Genomic DNA, 18,394 nt, shown 5'->3' with positions numbered 1-18,394 from the left:
AAAACTTAGTACAGTATCAGCCCTCAACAAATGCAGCTAAAGGATACTCATCACTGGTATTGGCTAAGCACCTCCCCCAGCCAGGAAGGAGGTAACCTCAGTACACAGAAATGGTTGTGAAGTTGAGATGAATAAAGGAGGTGAGAAGCAAAGATACAGCTGAGAAATAACTGCAGGAGTTAGGACCTGGACACAGCAGGAAGAAAAGATCGAAGCAAGATTTGTTTCTGGGGCCCAGAGAGATAACACAGCGGTGTTTGCCTTGCAAGCAGCTGATCCAGGACCAAAGGTGGTTGGTTCGAATCCTGGTGTTCCATATGGTCCCCCGTGCCTGCCAGGAGCTATTTCTAAGCAGACAGCCAGGAGTAACCCCTGAGCACCGCCGGGTGTGGCCCCAAAACAAAAAACAAACAACAACAACAAAAAAAAAAAAAGATTTGTTTCTGATTCCTGGGATGGAATCTTTAGGAAAAATCTCATCAATCCGAGCAGGGAACTTTGGAACAGAACCAAGACTGAAAAAACCAAGGAACAGTTAATCCAGTCAGAATACAGATTTTAAAGACCCTTCTGGTAGTGACCTGATGTTGCATCTGGAGAACTGGAGCTCAGAAGTGAGATATAAGCTGAGAACAGAAGTTCTGAAATTATCTGAGCCAGACATCTCCAACTCTGCCCCAAATTCAAGACAGATGAAGCATATCTTTGTCATCACTTAACACATGTCAGATCTGATGTCTGGGACTTGAGTCACATGGAAGCATGACATTTGTTGGTGTGCTGTGTTTGTTGTAAACCTAGTAACTATACACTTTTGGGGGGGCGAAGGCCATATCTCATTAATCTTGGTATCCATGGCAACTGAAATGGTAAATAACCAGACATTAAAAAGACTAGAGAATTGGTCAAAGAGTCATTGCTGGAAGTGCTTTTGAATGATACCAACATGCAGCAGGGGTCAACAGAAAGAAATGGGATCATTTGTTGAAAAACTACAAATAGAATGTGAGAGTTTTACAAATGAAGCAATGTCATGGCTTGACTTTAAGAGGATTTGACCTTCTCAGGAATGGAATAGTTACTGCCGGATCTTCCAGGAAAAGGAGCAGCTCAAGTAAAGACAAAAGGCAGGAAAAGACTAGCTTGATCAAGAGCAAGAACTGCTCAGATCGGAAGTTTGAATTGCATAGTTCACAGTTGTGTAGTAAGAGGTCGATGGAGATCAGATTGGAAGTCCGGAAGTCATGAAAGAAGAGTAAAGAACCCTGACATCACCTAGAGAAAAGAAAAAAAAAATAGTGGGATCATTTTAAACTGTACTTTAGGAAATTTATTTGGACAACAAAGTGCAAGATGAACAGTAAAGAAAACATAAAGTAGTAGTATAGTGGTTAAGAAAATGTTTCGGGGGGCCAGAGAGAGCTACACAGCAGGTAGGGCATTTGCCTTGCACGTAGCTGGGTTCCATCTCTGGCATCCCATAAGGTCCCATGAGCCTGTTAGGAGTGATTTCTAGGTGTAGAGCTAGAAATAACACCTGAGCACCACTAAGTGTGGCCCAAAAACAAAAACAAAAACAAAAGAGAGAGAGGGGCTAAGATAATACAGAGAGTACAGCCTTGCACTATCACCAATCTGGGTTTGATACCCAACATCCTGTAGGATTCCTGAAGTTCTACCAAGGGTGATCCTTAAGTTTAGAATCAGTAGTCAGCCCTGAATATGGCAAGGTATGGAAAAAAAAGAACCAAAAAAGAAAGTGACTCAAAAGGAGTACAGACTGAATAGATTATCTTGCTCCTGAAAGGAAAAGAACCAGTGGTTGAAATTTATAGAAAGCAGGTGTTAATCATTATGTGCATCTGATGAAGAGATGGTCGTAATCATAACTTTAAAAAAAATAAATCTGTAGTTCTAAAAATAAACAAATGAAAAAGAAATGTATCTTTTATAGATGACCTCTTGATGCCTCACAAATTTAGCTTTTCCTACCTAAAAAATAACTACAATGCCTTTTTGAGGAACATATATACTCATAGCCACTTACTTCATCATTCCAGCTCAAGCTGTTTGTCTCCAGGTCTTTTGCTGTTAAATTCAATCCTAAAACCAAGTGCCGAGTTAAAAACAACCCCAGTAGTAGCGACCACCCACCTGCTCCTTTGGGCTATTCTGGCTGCCTAGTGAAATGTTGAGCAGGAACTCTTAATGGAAAACTCAAATGGCCCTTCCACGGAATTCTGTTTTCAACTTGTAGGATCATTAAATCAAGCTGCAGGATTTCTTCCCAGTGTTTAAATCCTTTCACGTGTTCTGGAGAAAGATGAATTAGAAGTGAAAAGAGCAAAGAAGGGAAATTTCTCTTGCCTGGATATAACACATAGTTGATGCAGAAATGATCTTCCAATAGAACTGTGCTTCTTTCTGCTTAGTCCTTGTTTCCTCTTCAAGTTCTGCTTAGGAAATAGGCTAGTAGGATTCCCTATAGTTTCCCAGGGTTTGTGTAGGAGTCACAAGTGTTTCAGAGATACACACATAGACATAAACACACAGAGAGGCTCGCTTTATATGGAGTTCCCAATCTTCTTAGCTAAAATGATCATTGAAGTGGATTGTTCTTATCGATTCCTGTCTCAGGGGATGAGTTTTCTGTCTTTTAATTGTTTTTCTTTTGGACCTCCCTAAGAAGCACACAGTAGCCCCAAGGTCTTACTAGCAATAGTTGGCCAATGTTTCAAAGGCCAAGCTGGAGGCTGCCCAGGCCCTGTGGTACTAGGAGGACCATGTGGCACTAGAAACAGGTGCCTCTGTGTCCTGGTCACTGTTCTATCTCCTGCCTCTTGCAGCTTCTCTTCATCCGTTTGTGTTGCTGTTGTTTTTCATTCCCTTTTCACAGAGCCACCTCACATCAATGGCTCTGAAGACACCATAGAGGTATCAGTAATAGTTAATAATCTGCTTGAACTGACCTGTGTGGCCTATGGCATCCCGGTTCCAAAAATTAGCTGGATGAAGGATGGGCGGCCTCTGCCCCAGAGAGACCAAGTGCAGACTCTGGAAGAAGGAAAGATTCTCCGGATAGCAAATGCTCAGGTGAGAATCTGGGTTCAGCTAACAGTTCATAACCAACGGAACTGCTCACTTCCAGATTTACAAGGGGTGGTGCGGAAATGAGGGCTTTTGAGACTGACTCTGTCACAGACCTCGTAACCGAGCAGGTTGGACCTCTGATTTAAAAAAAAAAAAAAAAAAGCATTCTCAGATAGATGCAAGGCAGCAAAACCAAAAAGAAAGAAGTGGAAGAAGTGACATTAAATTAATGGGGGGTGGGTGTGGGGTGCAGAGAGATAGTACAGCAGTCAGGTGCTTGTCTTGCCTGCAGCTGGCCTGGGTTCTATCCTTGACACCACATAGGGTTCCCTGACCCTCCTCAGAAGCAAGCTCTTAACAACTGTGCCACTCTTTAGGAACCCCCCAAATGCAGAAAAGTTATCTGCACTCCGTGTTCTTTGTAGCACTATTTATAACAGCCAGAATCTGGGAACAACCCAAGTTCCTGAGAGCAGATTAGTGGATAAAACTGTGGTACAACTACACAGTGGAATGCTATGCAGTCATTTGTAAAATATTGAAGTCGTGAAATTTGCTTATATATGGATGGAGAATATTATTGATAAGTGAAATAAGACAGGGAGAGGGATAAACATAGAATGAGTGTAACAAAAATGTTGCAGAGTGGGGAGGAAGGAGAGGGAACGGGTGCAGTATAGGAGACACAAGTATTGAGCTGACAGCAACTAAGCGAACAGTTCAACAGACAGTTCGGCAAACAGTTAAGCAGGTTCTTTCTGGGTTTGATCCTCTGCAGCATCTGTGCCCCCAGCCAGCAGGCTCTCCACCGGCTTTCCTACAGGCCCCCCTCCAAATGTCAGGCTCTCGCTATAAATACCCCAGTCGTATTTGGCAGTTACAGGAGGGCCTTTCATAAGTGGTATCATCAGCCCTTAAAGATATAATAACACACTTATGTCTGGATCCCTACAGATGATCACACTGCTTTGTGGAATATATTTTAAAAATCCAGTATTCATTTTTATTCCCCAAAGATGTACAAATCCTATGCTCAAATCCATTTGGGCAAGTGTCAATACTGTAATTTCCTCACCAGTGCTTGGTGGCAACCCTACAAAGTCCTAGCCTAAAGGAATCTGATGAACAATAAATGTTCAACCACCCACTACCCATCGTCATGAGCAGGACCCGAGTTTTGCAATGCGGTGACACTGGGTTGACTGGGAGATTGAAAGAGTTTAAGTTCCCAGGGTAAACCAAATTGGAGTTGTTTGGAATGATATTCAAGTGTGACTGTCAAGACAAGTTTAGGGTGTTAACAGAAGGAAGAGAGATGAAATGGGCAGAGAAAATTGGCATGTGGGGGTTTGAAGGATCAAAACGATAGTCCCTTGACTGGTAGAGTTTTTGGCTTCATTACAGCCATCCTGGGTTCAATTCCTGGCATCCCTGAGCACTGCCAGGAGTGATTCCTGGTGCAGAGCCAAGAATAACCCTGGAGTGCTACTAGATGTGTCCCCCAAACTAAAATTAAATAAACAAAATTAAAAGGTCGGTGAGAAATCTAGTGATACTCTCTAGGAAGTGCTCAGAATGATTTATTCTGAGCTCCTAATGGAAGTATTAGGTCTTCACCTTTGTTCTGCAGTTGTGAAATAAAATATTTTTCCAAACACACCCATGTCTGATATTTTTCAAAGAAATTTCTTTGCAAGCTACCAAAAAAATAAGGTTTTCCATAACCTATAAACTCTATTTTAGACTTATAAAATTCCCAATATTCTAGAACATCCAAGTAATAAAATCAATGAAAACTGTTTTTTTTTTATTTTTCCAACATATCTGAGCATTTTTTCCAGAATGTTCAATGGACAGAGAGCAGCCTGGGCTGGGTCCAGGTCAGGTCAGATGTGAAAGAAGGCTGAGACCCCGTGGCCCTTGGGCCCAGGGCTTGCAGTTGTATTTCTGATTTACTCAGAACCTGCCCTATGGCTGGCCTTATTGATTATCTTTACAGAATATATTTCTTTATAGTCTGAACACCATGTTTTAGGAGATGCCAAACGTGGTATTCCTGGGCTTTCTTTAAATGTACGTCCTCTTCATTGATCTATTATGAAAATGTCTCATTTATCTCCTAAAAGTAAATGAACTTTTCACTCTGGAGTGTAAGACATGGAAGCTGGCATGTAACTCAAGTAACTTATGCTCAAATGCAATTTAATTAATTCAAACTGCAGTGTCAGAATCATTGTGTTCACCATGGCAATACTTGGTCTTCCAAAAACAAAATTTTTGTTTTGCTAAATTGATGTCACTTGAAGCTTGCGTTTTCTGAGATCACTCAATACAGCTACCATGCAGACCTTCTAAAGTCAAATATTCTGGATGGGTTAAATAACTAAACATTCTAAACATGAATATAAAACATTGAAAACATTCTTTTTTACTATTGAAAACACTCTCAAGACATATACTCAGGTTATGTGGACTAATATGAGAAATAGAAGATAGAAACCCAGCAGTGCATTGAAATGGTTCATTTCATTTGCTTTCTGGTGCTGTCTTCAACCTGCTCTGAGAATGATGGCATGATCTGGGCTTGAAGATCATCAGCAACCATGACTTCATCACTGCAGGGGCCTCATTTGTTGGTTTGGATTTTGCAGGTAGAGGATACAGGAAGATACACTTGTCTGGCATCTAGTCCCGCAGGAGACGATGATCAGGAATATTTAGTGAGAGTGCATGGTAAGTTGGCTGGAATGCCTTCAACCTGCCTGACCCCAGCATCTTCTTGTGCACCATAATTGATGAGCATGGAGGGACTCTGTGGCAAAACCTCAGATTGGCATGACCAATAGGAAATATTTGCCTTTTGCAAATCTGATTGTCAATGAGATGGATCAAGTGCTTTTCAGCTCTGCTTTCATAGCCTGTGTCAAATTACCTGGTTTTTAATGCACAAATGACTCCAAATCATTGTTAAATCTCATTCAGTCTCATAATAACAGAAGAGCTTTATATATATATATATTCTTTTTGTCACATAAATGACATGCTGTACATATTTGGGGGGTGGGAAAAAGGGGAGCCACATCCTGCTTGTGCTCAGGATTTATTACTGGCTCTGTCCTCAGAGATCACTCCTGGCAGACTCTGGGGGCCATATGGGAAATGGCAATTGGACCTACATGCAAGGCAAGCATTCTCCCCACTGTCCTATCTCTCTGGCCCTGGTGTACATCTTTCTTTTAACCGCACTAAATGGCTTTAACATGTTTCTTTCCTACTAAATAGCACAGTAAACCTGAAGTTTTTGTTTGTTTGTTTCTTTGTTTGGGACACACCCAGTGGTGCTCAGGATTTACTCCTGACTCTATACTCAGAAATCACTCCTGAGTAATTGGCAGGAACCAAACCTGGGCCCACCATATGCACGACCATATGCCTTACCTGCTATACTTTCTGGCCCCAACATGGAGGTTTTGGTAACATTAACTTTGGTGATTGTCTAGTATGATTCTCTCATCATTTAAGCCATTTAAACTGTTTTCTATGTTTCTATCAGTAGAAGCAATTCTGATATACATAATTGTGTACAGATTAGCCTATTATCTTACAATTTTGTATAAGTGCACTGGTTTGGGCTCTCTGTCTCTCTCTCTATCCTTCTGGAAAAGTTCAGCCATCTAGATCCTGAGCACTAGAATTGGGGTCCCACTCATGGAGAGGAACCCTTCAGCACTGAAACAAGCTCTTTTTGGCCCTAGTGACTAGACTAGGCAAGCTGTGACCTCATGGCATGACCTCCCACCTCCCCTCTCAGTATTAACTGTGGCTTCTCTGTCTATTAATGGATGATAACACCATCCAGACTGCCCCTGGCCAAGTCTGAAGCTCATGGAAGAGCACCCCACCTAAGACAGGCAGGTAGCCCAAGCGTTTTATTGTCACTCCTGCAAATCCTTCCTCTAAATGCTCTAGATCATAGATTGAAGTTATGTCTTAGAGTGGAAGCTGTGTTAGCGGGACCTCTGTAACCCAGATAGCTTGGGATCTGCATTGAAAGCTTTTGCTGTGTCTGTTCTCAGTGCCCCCCAATATCGCCAGAGCAGAGGGCTCCCCTGAGATCACGGTGCTGCGAAACAGACAAACTACCCTGGAGTGTCTCTCTGATGCCGTCCCACCGCCCGTGATCACCTGGCTGAAGAATGGGGCCCGGCTGCAGGTAAGTTCCATTGTTTACACTGTGTCATTTGGAGAAGAGAAGCCAGTGTGAGAGAGGAGAGTGGGGGCTTTACTAGGCAAATACAACCCAACCAGTTCAGCTATTCCTGGTGGCATCAGCTCCTCTCACCAGCATGTGCTCTTCTTCCCTGCATGTGCTGAGGGAGTTCAAAATTGGATCTAGGCAGGGATTAGTTTTGCTTTTTGATCAGTCACTTCAAGGTTATGTATCTTATGCCATTGTGGGTTGAAATTGTGCTTTTAAAAAACTTAGAAAAAAGAAAAAGAAAAAAAAACTTGGTTATTGGGGCCGGAGAGATAGCATGGACGTAAGGTGTTTGCCTTGCATGCAGAAGGATGGTGGTTCGAATCTTGGCATCCCATATGGTCCCCCGAACCCCCCAGGAGCTATTTCTGATAAGGCCAGGAGTGACGCCTGAGTGCTGCCGGGTGTGACCCAAAACAAAAACAAAAACAAAAACAAAACAAAAAATTTTGGTTATTTCTTTACTTGAGTATTTGTGGGGGGGGGGGGAAGCCATTCAATGGGTTAGAGCAATAGTACAGAGGGTAAAGTATTTGTCTTGCCCATGGCAGACGTGAGTTTGGTCCTCAGCATCCCAGGTGACCCGTAAGCACTGCCAGGAGTGATTCCTGAACGCAGAGCCATTATCACTGGGTGTGGCCTCAAAACCAAAAGCAAGAAAAGAAACCATTGGGTTTTCTGAAGAACTAGCCAGGCCTGCACCATAGGGCTGGCTTCTGAATAAAGTGTCCAGATGGAAACTTGGACTTTAGGAGTGATTCTTCCTCTACCCACTCAAGGAATTTGGCCTTGACGACCCAAAACATCAGGTCCAAATTTCAACTGTAGGAAGCAGACTTCCCCCATGTGGTGGTGAGGGGACCTGCAGGCAAACTCATTCCTGTTTGACTTGTTCCCAACACTTCCACCAGAATCCCACAGGGGGTTCCCTTGAGCCCAACTGGTAACACCTGCCCATAAGTATGTCTTACTGACCTGGAGGACCTGGACAATAACTTTAGACATTCATATACCATATTCCATGAGTTTTTGGTACCAAGATGACAAATGAGGAATGGAAGGCACTTTAGTTTTTTCGATGTTATTAGATATTAATATTAATAAAACTAATATTTTATTGCCCAATCTTGGCATTTGGATAATAAATCTCACTCACCAAACTAGGCGACACCTCGAGTTCGGATCCTGTCTGGAGGGCGATACTTGCAGATCAATAATGCAGATCTAGATGATTCCGCCAATTACACCTGTGTTGCCAGCAACATAGCAGGAGAGACCCGGAGGGAATTTCTCCTTACTGTCAATGGTAAGAAAGATCCCTCCTCCTCCATAATTCAGAGGCAGACTCCCTAAGTGTTTCCCCTAGATGACTCATGTTTTCAGGATCCCATGAAATAAATTCTTGGCATTGTTTTTACTGCTTTTTGGAGGACACATGTTATCTTTGGTCTATAGCTGCAATCCGGAGAACACCATTTGAAAATAAAAATTATATGTTATGGGGCCCATGTTCGGCAGCTGAAGTGCTTGACTTGCACACAGCTGACCTGAGTTGGATCTCAGCAGCCCTGAGCTGCCAAGGGTGATTTTGGACCACTGACAGGTGTGGCCCAAAACCAAAGTGGGTTTTGATTACATATTAGATTATATATTCCATTACTAAATGGTAATGTATTCCATAGTTACTAGCACATCCTGAGATTTTTTTATCTTTATATCAGAACCACTAAACATTGGAGTGGCAAGTTATTATTATTTGATTACTTTATTTATTCTAAATATTTGATTCGCTTTTATTGAATTGAATGCTTGAGGATGTATATGCTAGACCACAACTTAGGACTGTCATCTTCTTTTGTATAACATTGAACTATTAAGATTTACCAATTTCAGGGCAGATAATGCAGATATTTTCCCCCTTGAACAGGATTCTCAGTTTCAAATATGTGAAACTTTGCAGACTATTTAGGTGACCCACACAATTAGTATCCCAAGTATTAAAATGAAAGTTCAATTCTTCTATTCCCACCTGAACTCAAAGACAATAAAATACATGCTTTCATGCTCTGGAATCTGTGTGATGAATCACAGATGTGCTTTTTATTAGCACATCCCACTTTCTGTTCTTTATTTAAAATGAATCCACTGCCATGTTCATTTTCTCTGACCAGTATTTGGCAGAAGAACAATAAAAAGGATCAGTTTTCATTTGTCTCAAACTAGAGTTGATGTTCACACAGGCAACTGTTAGAAAGCCAGATTTCACACAGTGTCTTGGGACTAGCCCTTCTCCTACCCTCTACTACTTGCTATTTATTTATAGTCATAAAAACCTCATATAAGATATAGGGAAAAAAGCTCCAGTTTTATTGTGATAGACTTCAATTAGCTGTCAACAGAGCTAGACCTTGGTCTCAAAGGTGACCTTGAGTTGCCTCTCTAGCATCCTAATTCAGGGCATATGAGTAACCAAACATATTTTTGCTTGCATCTCTCATGCAGTTCCTCCGAGCATCCGTGCTGGCCCCCAGAGCCTGGTCATCCACTTAAATAAATCAGCAGTGTTGGAATGCTTTGCTGAGGGGGTGCCAACCCCCAGAATCACCTGGAGAAAAGATGGTGCTGTTGTCTCTGGGAACCATGCCAGGTAACAGCTATGCAAAAGGCATGAAGATATGGAAGCCTTAAAGCCAACCCTGTCTCTTCAACTGTCTTTCTCTTCTCAGTTGAAGGTTGTACTTAGCCAGGTCTTTCTCTTAGTGTAAGAATCAAACTCAAAGTATATTGAAAATCAAACTCAAGCCTTTTATGAAGCTGGTTTTCTATGGCTTTTGCTGAAAAACCTGAGAACAATCTATCCAACACCACACATCCAAGACCCATGAGCCCTTGGGATCAGGTTCATGGATCCCACTGGAGCTGAGAGAGTGTGTGTCATCAACTAAGATGAATGAAGGAAAAAGGGGCAGGGAGGGAACAAGTCTAGCCATATTCTCTGCATAAACATGAGGAATCCAGGGCCACTTGTTCTGTTATTGTTCTCATAGATACTCAGTCTCGGCCGATGGCTTCCTGCGCATCCAGGCAGTGCAGGTGACAGACACGGGCCGGTACCTGTGTGTGGCCACCAGTGCCGCAGGCACTGACCGCAGAAGAACTGACCTGCAGGTCCACGGTATGTAAGTGCACAAAACAGCAGTTTAGCCCTGTGGCAGATGCTCTGGAACAAACCAGTGAGAGTCATTAGTAGGAACTTGCATGTTCTAGGCAACTTAAGCATGTCATGGGTAGTTTTTGTTTTTAGTTTGTTTTTTATTTAGGAGAGTTGTTTTGTTTTTGTTTGTTTGGGTTTTTTGGGTTTTTGTTTGGTTTGTTTGGGTTGGGTTTTGGGTTTGGGCCACATCTAGTAGCTCTCAAAGATTACTTTTGCTCTATGCTCAGAAGTCATTCCTAGGAGGTTCGGGAGACCATATGGATGGGATGCTAGGAATCGAACCTAGATCAGCTACATGCAAGGCAGATGCCCTACCTGCTGTTTTATCACTCTGGCCCCTGTCACAAATAGGGGATTATCTTATCTTTCATTATATCATGCATACATGTATTTAGATCACAGCATGCTATATCCTGCTATATATAGAATCATACTGTACATATAACATTTTGTTTGTATAGAATATATCATTACATGGCATCCATTGGGCACCATTAGAATTTCATTATATTTGACATTAGGCATATAGAATTATATAATACCATACTATGGCCTGATTTTATATATACCTGTGTACATATTGCAATTTGTTATATGTAAAATGATGCCATGCACATTCTTTATCTATCGAACTATATAATTTTTACTCTGCTGCATTATGTATAGAATTAGATTCTGTGTCAGATTTTGTTTTTTTTTTGGTTTTTGGGTCACATCTGGCAGTGCTCAGGGGTTACTCCTGGCTCTATGCTCAGAAATCGCCCCTGGCAGGCACAGGGGACCATATGGGATACCGGGATTCAAGCCACTATTCTTCTGCATGGAAGGCAAATGCCTTGCCTCCATGCAATCTTGCCGGCCCCTCTATGTCAGATTTTATATAGAAATATATTTCCATTGCATTGTACATAGAATTATATCACAGCCCTTGTTATTATTCTAGATACAAACATAATGTCATCAAATACAAAATATTAGATGATGAACATTATCAAGCCCTCTTTCTCCCCACTATTCATAATCCCACCATGTTTTTTACCTCAACCCCATTGTCACTGTGTTCATAACTAAGAGGCAGATTCAGATCTCACACTCAGTACAGTGGAAGTGTTTCTGGGCCACAGTTGACTAAATATGTCTCCCCCTAACCTGGGAGTTTGTCTTAGCTCCTCCCTCCATTGCTCCGGGGCCTGCCAACATCACCACCCTGGTCAATGTGCAGACAACACTGGCGTGTGAAGCCTCAGGTCTACCCAAACCTTCTGTCATCTGGAGGAAAGACGGGCACCTCCTCAGCCTGGATCAGAACCAGAACTCGTACAGGTATGGACTGTACTAGCTGAAAAATTGAACCAGATGTCTTGAAAGTGCTTGCTTTCATAGGGGAAGACCAATGTATAAAATAAAGAATTCACGAGTGTGTCTAAGTCTACTTTATATTAAGAAAGATTCTTTTTCGTTGAAAAAAATTTAGGTACCTCTTTCCCATCTGCAAGTCCCACTGGTCTTGAAACTAATCTGCATGATCTATATATCATGGTTGAGTTTCTAGTTTGTGTTCTTTAGGTGTTGGAGTTTTGTTTTTGTTTTGTTTTGGGGCCACAGCTGGCAGTGTTCAAGGCTTACTCTTGGCTCTGCTCTCAGAGATCACTCCTGGGTAGACTCGGGGAACCAGTTGGGGTGCCAGGGATTGAGCCCAGATTAACCATGTAGAAGGCAAGAGCCCTCCCTAGTTCTCCAGGGTGCTGTTGAAATGTTTAAAAAAAAATGAGGATGCAAATACTGTTTGGTATAAAGGAATACACAATGATATAAAGGCTTTCTCTATAGAATAAAACCCTTTTTAGGTCTTTAAAAACACTTAAGTCATTAACATCATGTGTGAAGAGAGAGAAATAACTTGTTTCCTTCAGCTTGTTACAATTTTTTTCTTTAATTATCTACAAACTTTCTTGCTATAGCTCAGGAAATGAGAGTGCCTGTTTTTATAAAGGACTAATCTTTAAATCACTAGTAAATTATGATCTTTTCTATGTAAGATCATAGATAAGCTTGTCTGAGATTTTGCCTTAATAATTAACAGCACAGTTCAGTTCTAGTACATGAGGAAATCATGACCATGCAAGGCTTAGCCTGTACTTCCATTGCTTGTCTTTCTGTATCTCTCTCTTTCATTCTCTTGACTGTGGGAGGCAAATACTACATGGTAAATTGTAAAATAAATGACACATTGTGAAATCACACACACACACCATATTTCTACCCCCAGGCAGACGGATATGATGCAGATAGCCACAAAGTATTAATAAAACAAGCTAGTCAGGAGAGAGTCATGGAGTCATGGACAACTCATGTTGTCTCTGCCTGCATATGCCAAGCCAGAAGGCTTTTTATTAAACCTATACCAATTCATCAGAAGGGGGAAGGTAGTGATCCAGGTGGGCTTTTACATTTCAAAGGGCTAGGTGAAAAGGAAAAAGGAAATTGGGGACATGCCTTTGTTTTTAATTAATAACTGAGTTATCTTACAGTATATATGGGGGAAGATGCTTCTCAAATGTACTTCTGGTAAATGAAAGAATATTCTATCATTGCACATTTGAAGTGCAAGTGTTAATAATTGTGTTAGAGTTACTTTAAGTTATCTGTGTGTGTTTATTGAAAGGCCTTGACATTTGAAGGGATCTATAAGACTGTGTGTTCGTATTAGGTCCAGGTCAAAAGAAAGGTCTTGATACAAGTACTTCCAGGTCCACATTAGATCCAAGTAAGACAACAGCCTTAATACAAATACTTGATACATGTACTTCCAGGTTCACATTAAATCCAAGTCAAGAGAAAGGTCTTTGATACATGTATCCTAGGAAGCTGAAAGTGCTAGGAAGTTGGAAAACGCACAGGACAGACAGATTGGTACTCATCCACCTGTTCAAGAAAATCCCCCCACACCACACAGGTCATTTAGCTTTATGGAAATTATTTTCAGGGTGCCACACAGAGCCAACATGCTGACAAGCTCCCCTTACCTTGGGGTTTGTTGATCTGTATTTTCCCAGGGGTTTATGCTAGATGAGACTATTTGCAGAAAAATGGAAACACCCCATCTTCAGCTCACCTTGGCTATTGTCAGTAAAGGTCAAGGTGGAAGTACTCGTCCGACATTCGCATTCTTTAGGTCTGGGCACAGTACAATGCAATGTCTGAGAAATGGGGACAGGGTTCGTGACATCGAACTTCACTGGCACTTCACTGTCTTGATCCCTCCCTCCTAGGCTCCTTTCTTCAGGGTCCCTAATCATCATCTCCCCTTCCGTGGAAGACTCGGCCACATATGAGTGCACCGTGACCAATGAGGCCGGGCAGGACAAGAGGACTATGACCCTCAATGTCCAGGGTAAGGTGGGCCTCGGTGGGACAAGGAAGAGGCTGATCCCACTTTGTTGGTCCTTCTCTCCATTACCTGATGCTCTGTGCAGAAAGAACAAGATGTTTACAAGATCTGGGCTGATACCACCTTTCTCCCTATTTTTGCAGTTCCACCATCCGTGGCTGATGAGCCCGCGGACTTGCTTGTCACCAGAGGTGCCGCCTCAGTGATCCCCTGCACAGCTGCCGGTGTCCCGCCTCCCTCCATTCACTGGACAAAGAATGGGGTCAGACTGCTCCCCCGAGGCGAAGGGTACCGGGTGCTCTTCTCAGGTGAGCCCAACTTGTACCTCGTTTCATACTGATCTTGAGCTTTCTTTTTGTTCTCAAATGAAAGGGAAAGTGATATACACCAGCACCTCTGCATTTAGATATCTTGGAAGGGGCAATGCAATTTGGTGAGGAGAGCAGGGAAAGAAAGCAGGGGAGACAGGGCTGGAGCCCTAGTACATGAAGAATGCTTGTTTGCTGATGCAGATTCAGTTCTTAGAAGCTCATAGTCCCCCAAGTCTTCCACAATAATCTCTGAGCACAAAGCCAAGAGTAAGTCCTGAGCACCGCTGGGAATGCCCATACACACCCCAAAAAGAGGAGAAAAATGGAAATGAAGTCAAGGTTCGCTGGCTGAGCTGAATGATCACTGGGATTTTATGTGGATATGGAGCAAGAAGTTATTAACCAAACTAAGGCTGGCCTTTGCTGAGAGTGGTTTTCTGCTTCATTGCCAAATTCACTGTCCATTTAGCAAACAAATTAAAAAAGGTCTTTATCTTCTTCTTGGCTTCTAACACAGGAGTCTTATTCCAAGCTTTGGGGAACTTAGCAGAGCCAGCTGTGTGGTCCATGCTATGATGGATCATGTTTGAGGGTGGGGAGGAGACATTGTTTATGAAGTTGAACTGCTGGAAAATTTATAGTATTGAAGTGGAAAAAAAATTTTTTTAAGGTCTAGAAGTTGGTATAACAGGAAGAGCTCATGACTGATGGATGCCTGGTTTGGCTTTGATTCCTGGCCTCACATGGCCCTCTAAAGCATCTCTTGGTGCATCTTAAGAGGGAGGTCCCTGGGAACTACTGGGGTGACAAGGTCAATCCCTAGCACTGCAGGGCCTGAGCTGTGTCACATCCCTGGCATTGAATGTAGACCCAGCTGACTGAGAATCATTTCTGGGATCTCTGAGCTTTGGGATAACTCCAATAATTTTACAAATGGAGGTGATAGTGGTGATTTAAATTAGCCTTTCTGAAAACATCCTGCACTGGAGAAGCCATAAAGTAAATCATGAATAAGCAAAACTATAAATTATGGAACATTATACTAAACTATAAGTGAGTAGAGGGAAATGATGGAATATTTTTTTTCTCAGACTGGACTTGACTTCCAAAGTCATGAGTAATTTGATTTTCTTACCCTTTAGAGACTCATTAAAAAAAAATATATCAGTCACCAGATCTCAAAAAAATTGGGGCCAGAGTGGTAGGACATCTTGTCCTCAGCCAATGCATTTCAGTCCTCGGAATCCCAGAATGTCCATTGAGCACTGCCAGTGCTTGAATAACCCCTGAGCACCATCCAGCATGGGCATCACCCCCAAAAAGTCTCAACAAATCTCACTTGAGCACCAATAATTATTGTAAGGGATCATGTGGAACTTTTCCAAAATGTTGAAAGTTGAATGTAACCCTGTCCATGAGTTGTTGATAACAACCCTTAGAAGTGTCCTGACCAGCTGAATCTGTAGTGTTTGTACAAATCAGTCACTGGACCCATGGAGCCAGTACCTGTGAGTGGTTCAAGCCTTGTGACTCATCCAAAGGCCTTATCTATTGTAGACATGTAGAACACAGTAATGATATACTCCTACATGACAACCATAGATGACTTTTATGATGAAAGGAGTCAGGCATGGCAGCCTCTGAGACAGTCAAGGAGCTGAATATAGCGTGATCTTTCCCATCACACCAGTTCTAAAATGAGATGGTGCTGGTGAGCGTTCAGCTCTGGAAATAGGCAAATATCATAGAGTTGGGTGATTCTTAGTATGAAATCTGTCTCTTGAAAAGCAGTAAATTATACGTTTTGAAACTAGGTATTTTGGGAAATACAAATGTATTTATTGATACCTCTGCACTATTGGTGGGGAGTGGGGGGGGGCTAAAAGTTACCAAAATAGAGATGGTGCTCATTCCCCCAGAAGGGCCAGGCATGTGGTCTATATGACAGCTTTTCTCTCTGCAGGAGCCATTGAGATATTTGCCACCCAACTGCACCATGCCGGAAGATACACTTGCGTGGCCCGGAATGCAGCTGGTTCTGCACACCGACACATAACTCTACGTGTCCAGGGTATGGAAAATGTGGCACACAACAAGTATATGGTGGTTTTCGTGAAGGTGGGGCTGATCTTGTATGATGGCACTGTCCATCTTGGGAATAAAGAAATTTACTCTTATTCTTCTGTAGGCTCAAGAATTCTAGCTTGGAATTGAAAAAAAGAGTCCTGGGGTGAAACTGGATCTCTCTCTCAGCTAAAACAGTATAATGGGCTCACATTTGCTCTGTCCTTGCAAATCTGCATTGGGCACTACAAATTGAGTTTCAGGTTCTCGTTACTATAGAGGGCATCTTAGTTGATCAGAGCCAATGAATTATTTTGGTCTTGGTTCCCATAGAGCCTCCAGTCATTCAGCCTCAACCTGATGAGGTGGACATTATTCTCAACAATTCCATTCTCTTACCATGTGAAGCCACGGGCATTCCCAGTCCTTTCATCACTTGGCAAAAAGAAGGCATCAATCTCCTCACTGCAGGTACCTCCAGAGTTTTAGGGAAATATATACACCTCGGGGCTGGAGAGATAGCACATCAGTAGGGCATTTGCCTTGCATGTGGCTGACCCAGGGAGGGACCCAGTTCAATTCCCAGCATCCCATATGGTCCCCCATCTTGCAGGGGCAATTTCTGAGTGCAGAGCCACTGGGTGTCACTCAACAACCAATCGATCAATCAATAATTAAAAAATAGAAAAATCTGCACCTCAGGCTTTGTGACCTCAAAGTCATACTTTATGATTGTTGCTTTCCTAATAGAAATGAACGTTCTTGGGGCCAGAGCGATAGTACAGCAGTAAGGCATTTGCCTTGCACTTGGCCAACACAGGAGGGACCCTTATTTGAATCCAGCAGCTCATATGGTCCTCCAAACCTGCCAGGAGCAACTTCTGAGCACAGAGCCAGGATTAACTCCTGAGGGTCGCCAGGTGTGACCCCCCCCAAAAAAAAAAAAGAAATGAACATTTTCTTCTCTTTGCTTTTGCAGGCAAAGGCCACATGGTCCTTCCCAGTGGATCCTTGCAGATCCCCCGGGTTGAGAGAGAGGATGCAGGCTCATACATGTGTGTGGCCCAGAATGCAGCAGGCACAGCCTTGGGGAAAATCAAGTTGAATGTACAAGGTACTTCACTCTTCCTTTGTTGCAGAGATGCTTCTGTTTCTGACCAACATCCATTGATCTGAAATAATTTCATTCCTTTGTTTTTCACATTCTTCACTGAGATGATCCCAGTTATTCTTCTCTTACCCTGGTGAAGATGACATCTTGTTTTGCATTTTTCATTCCTGTTTTCACTCTGTTGTATAACATTATAGCAGCTTCAGGTGACCCTCATTATCAATGAGTATGTGCCTAGGTGATGACATGCTTCACTAATGCCCAGTGCCCTTAATATCCTTCTCACACAAATGACTCTCCTAATCTCCCCTTCTGGCAACCACTCAGGGATCTGGTTGTTGACTACAACTTTGCTTTTGCATTTGCTTTCATTAGTTCATTCTTTTTGTTTTCCATTTGAACCACACAGAGGAGGAATTGTATGATGTTTTATATATCATATGATGTATGCCTATCTCACATTACTTTACTATATCGTCTTTAGGTTCATCTATGCTTTTGCAAATGGTAGATTACCTTTTTGCTCAGGGGTTACTCCTGGCCCCCTGTACCAGGCATAATTATTCGTGGCAGTGTGCAAGGGATCAAATGGAATGCCAGGGATTGAAATCAGGTCAACTTTGTGTAAGGCAAACACCCATACTATTGTTCAGGCCCCAAAGATTCACCTTTCTATAGTGAATAGTATTCAATTTGTATACAGGCCACACCTTTTGTTTTGGGTTTGTTTCTGTTATTGTCTATATCAGAAAATTAAGGCAACTCATCATATTTTGACTTTTGTGAACCTCTCTTTGGTATTCTCCCATAGCACAAGATATATTTTGTAATACAATTGACAGGTATTCTATGATAAATATTGTAGCACATACTTAGGGTGATTTATACAATCCATTATTTGAGATACATTAGATGGAATACTGCATCATAATATCTACTTTAAAAAAGGCAGACC

At 42.2% G+C, this 18,394-nt stretch overlaps 1 protein-coding gene across 1 annotated transcript in view; it reads left to right on the top strand.

Moving 5' to 3' along the window:
- HMCN1 (hemicentin 1) overlaps nt 1-18,394 on the top strand; it is a 414,107-nt gene that overhangs the window by 330,677 nt on the left and 65,036 nt on the right. Inside the window, 12 exon segments of the mRNA XM_049777571.1 lie at nt 2,897-3,093; nt 5,742-5,823; nt 7,167-7,303; nt 8,513-8,654; nt 9,851-9,995; nt 10,396-10,523; nt 11,729-11,885; nt 13,835-13,956; nt 14,097-14,261; nt 16,228-16,335; nt 16,662-16,799; nt 17,308-17,442. Coding sequence (XP_049633528.1) covers nt 2,897-3,093; nt 5,742-5,823; nt 7,167-7,303; nt 8,513-8,654; nt 9,851-9,995; nt 10,396-10,523; nt 11,729-11,885; nt 13,835-13,956; nt 14,097-14,261; nt 16,228-16,335; nt 16,662-16,799; nt 17,308-17,442 — 1,656 coding nt within the window.

This window comes from Suncus etruscus, chromosome 7, assembly GCF_024139225.1.
Source record: "Suncus etruscus isolate mSunEtr1 chromosome 7, mSunEtr1.pri.cur, whole genome shotgun sequence".
Taxonomy (NCBI): Eukaryota; Metazoa; Chordata; class Mammalia; order Eulipotyphla; family Soricidae; genus Suncus; species Suncus etruscus.
This window is presented reverse-complemented; position numbering and strand designations above follow the sequence as displayed.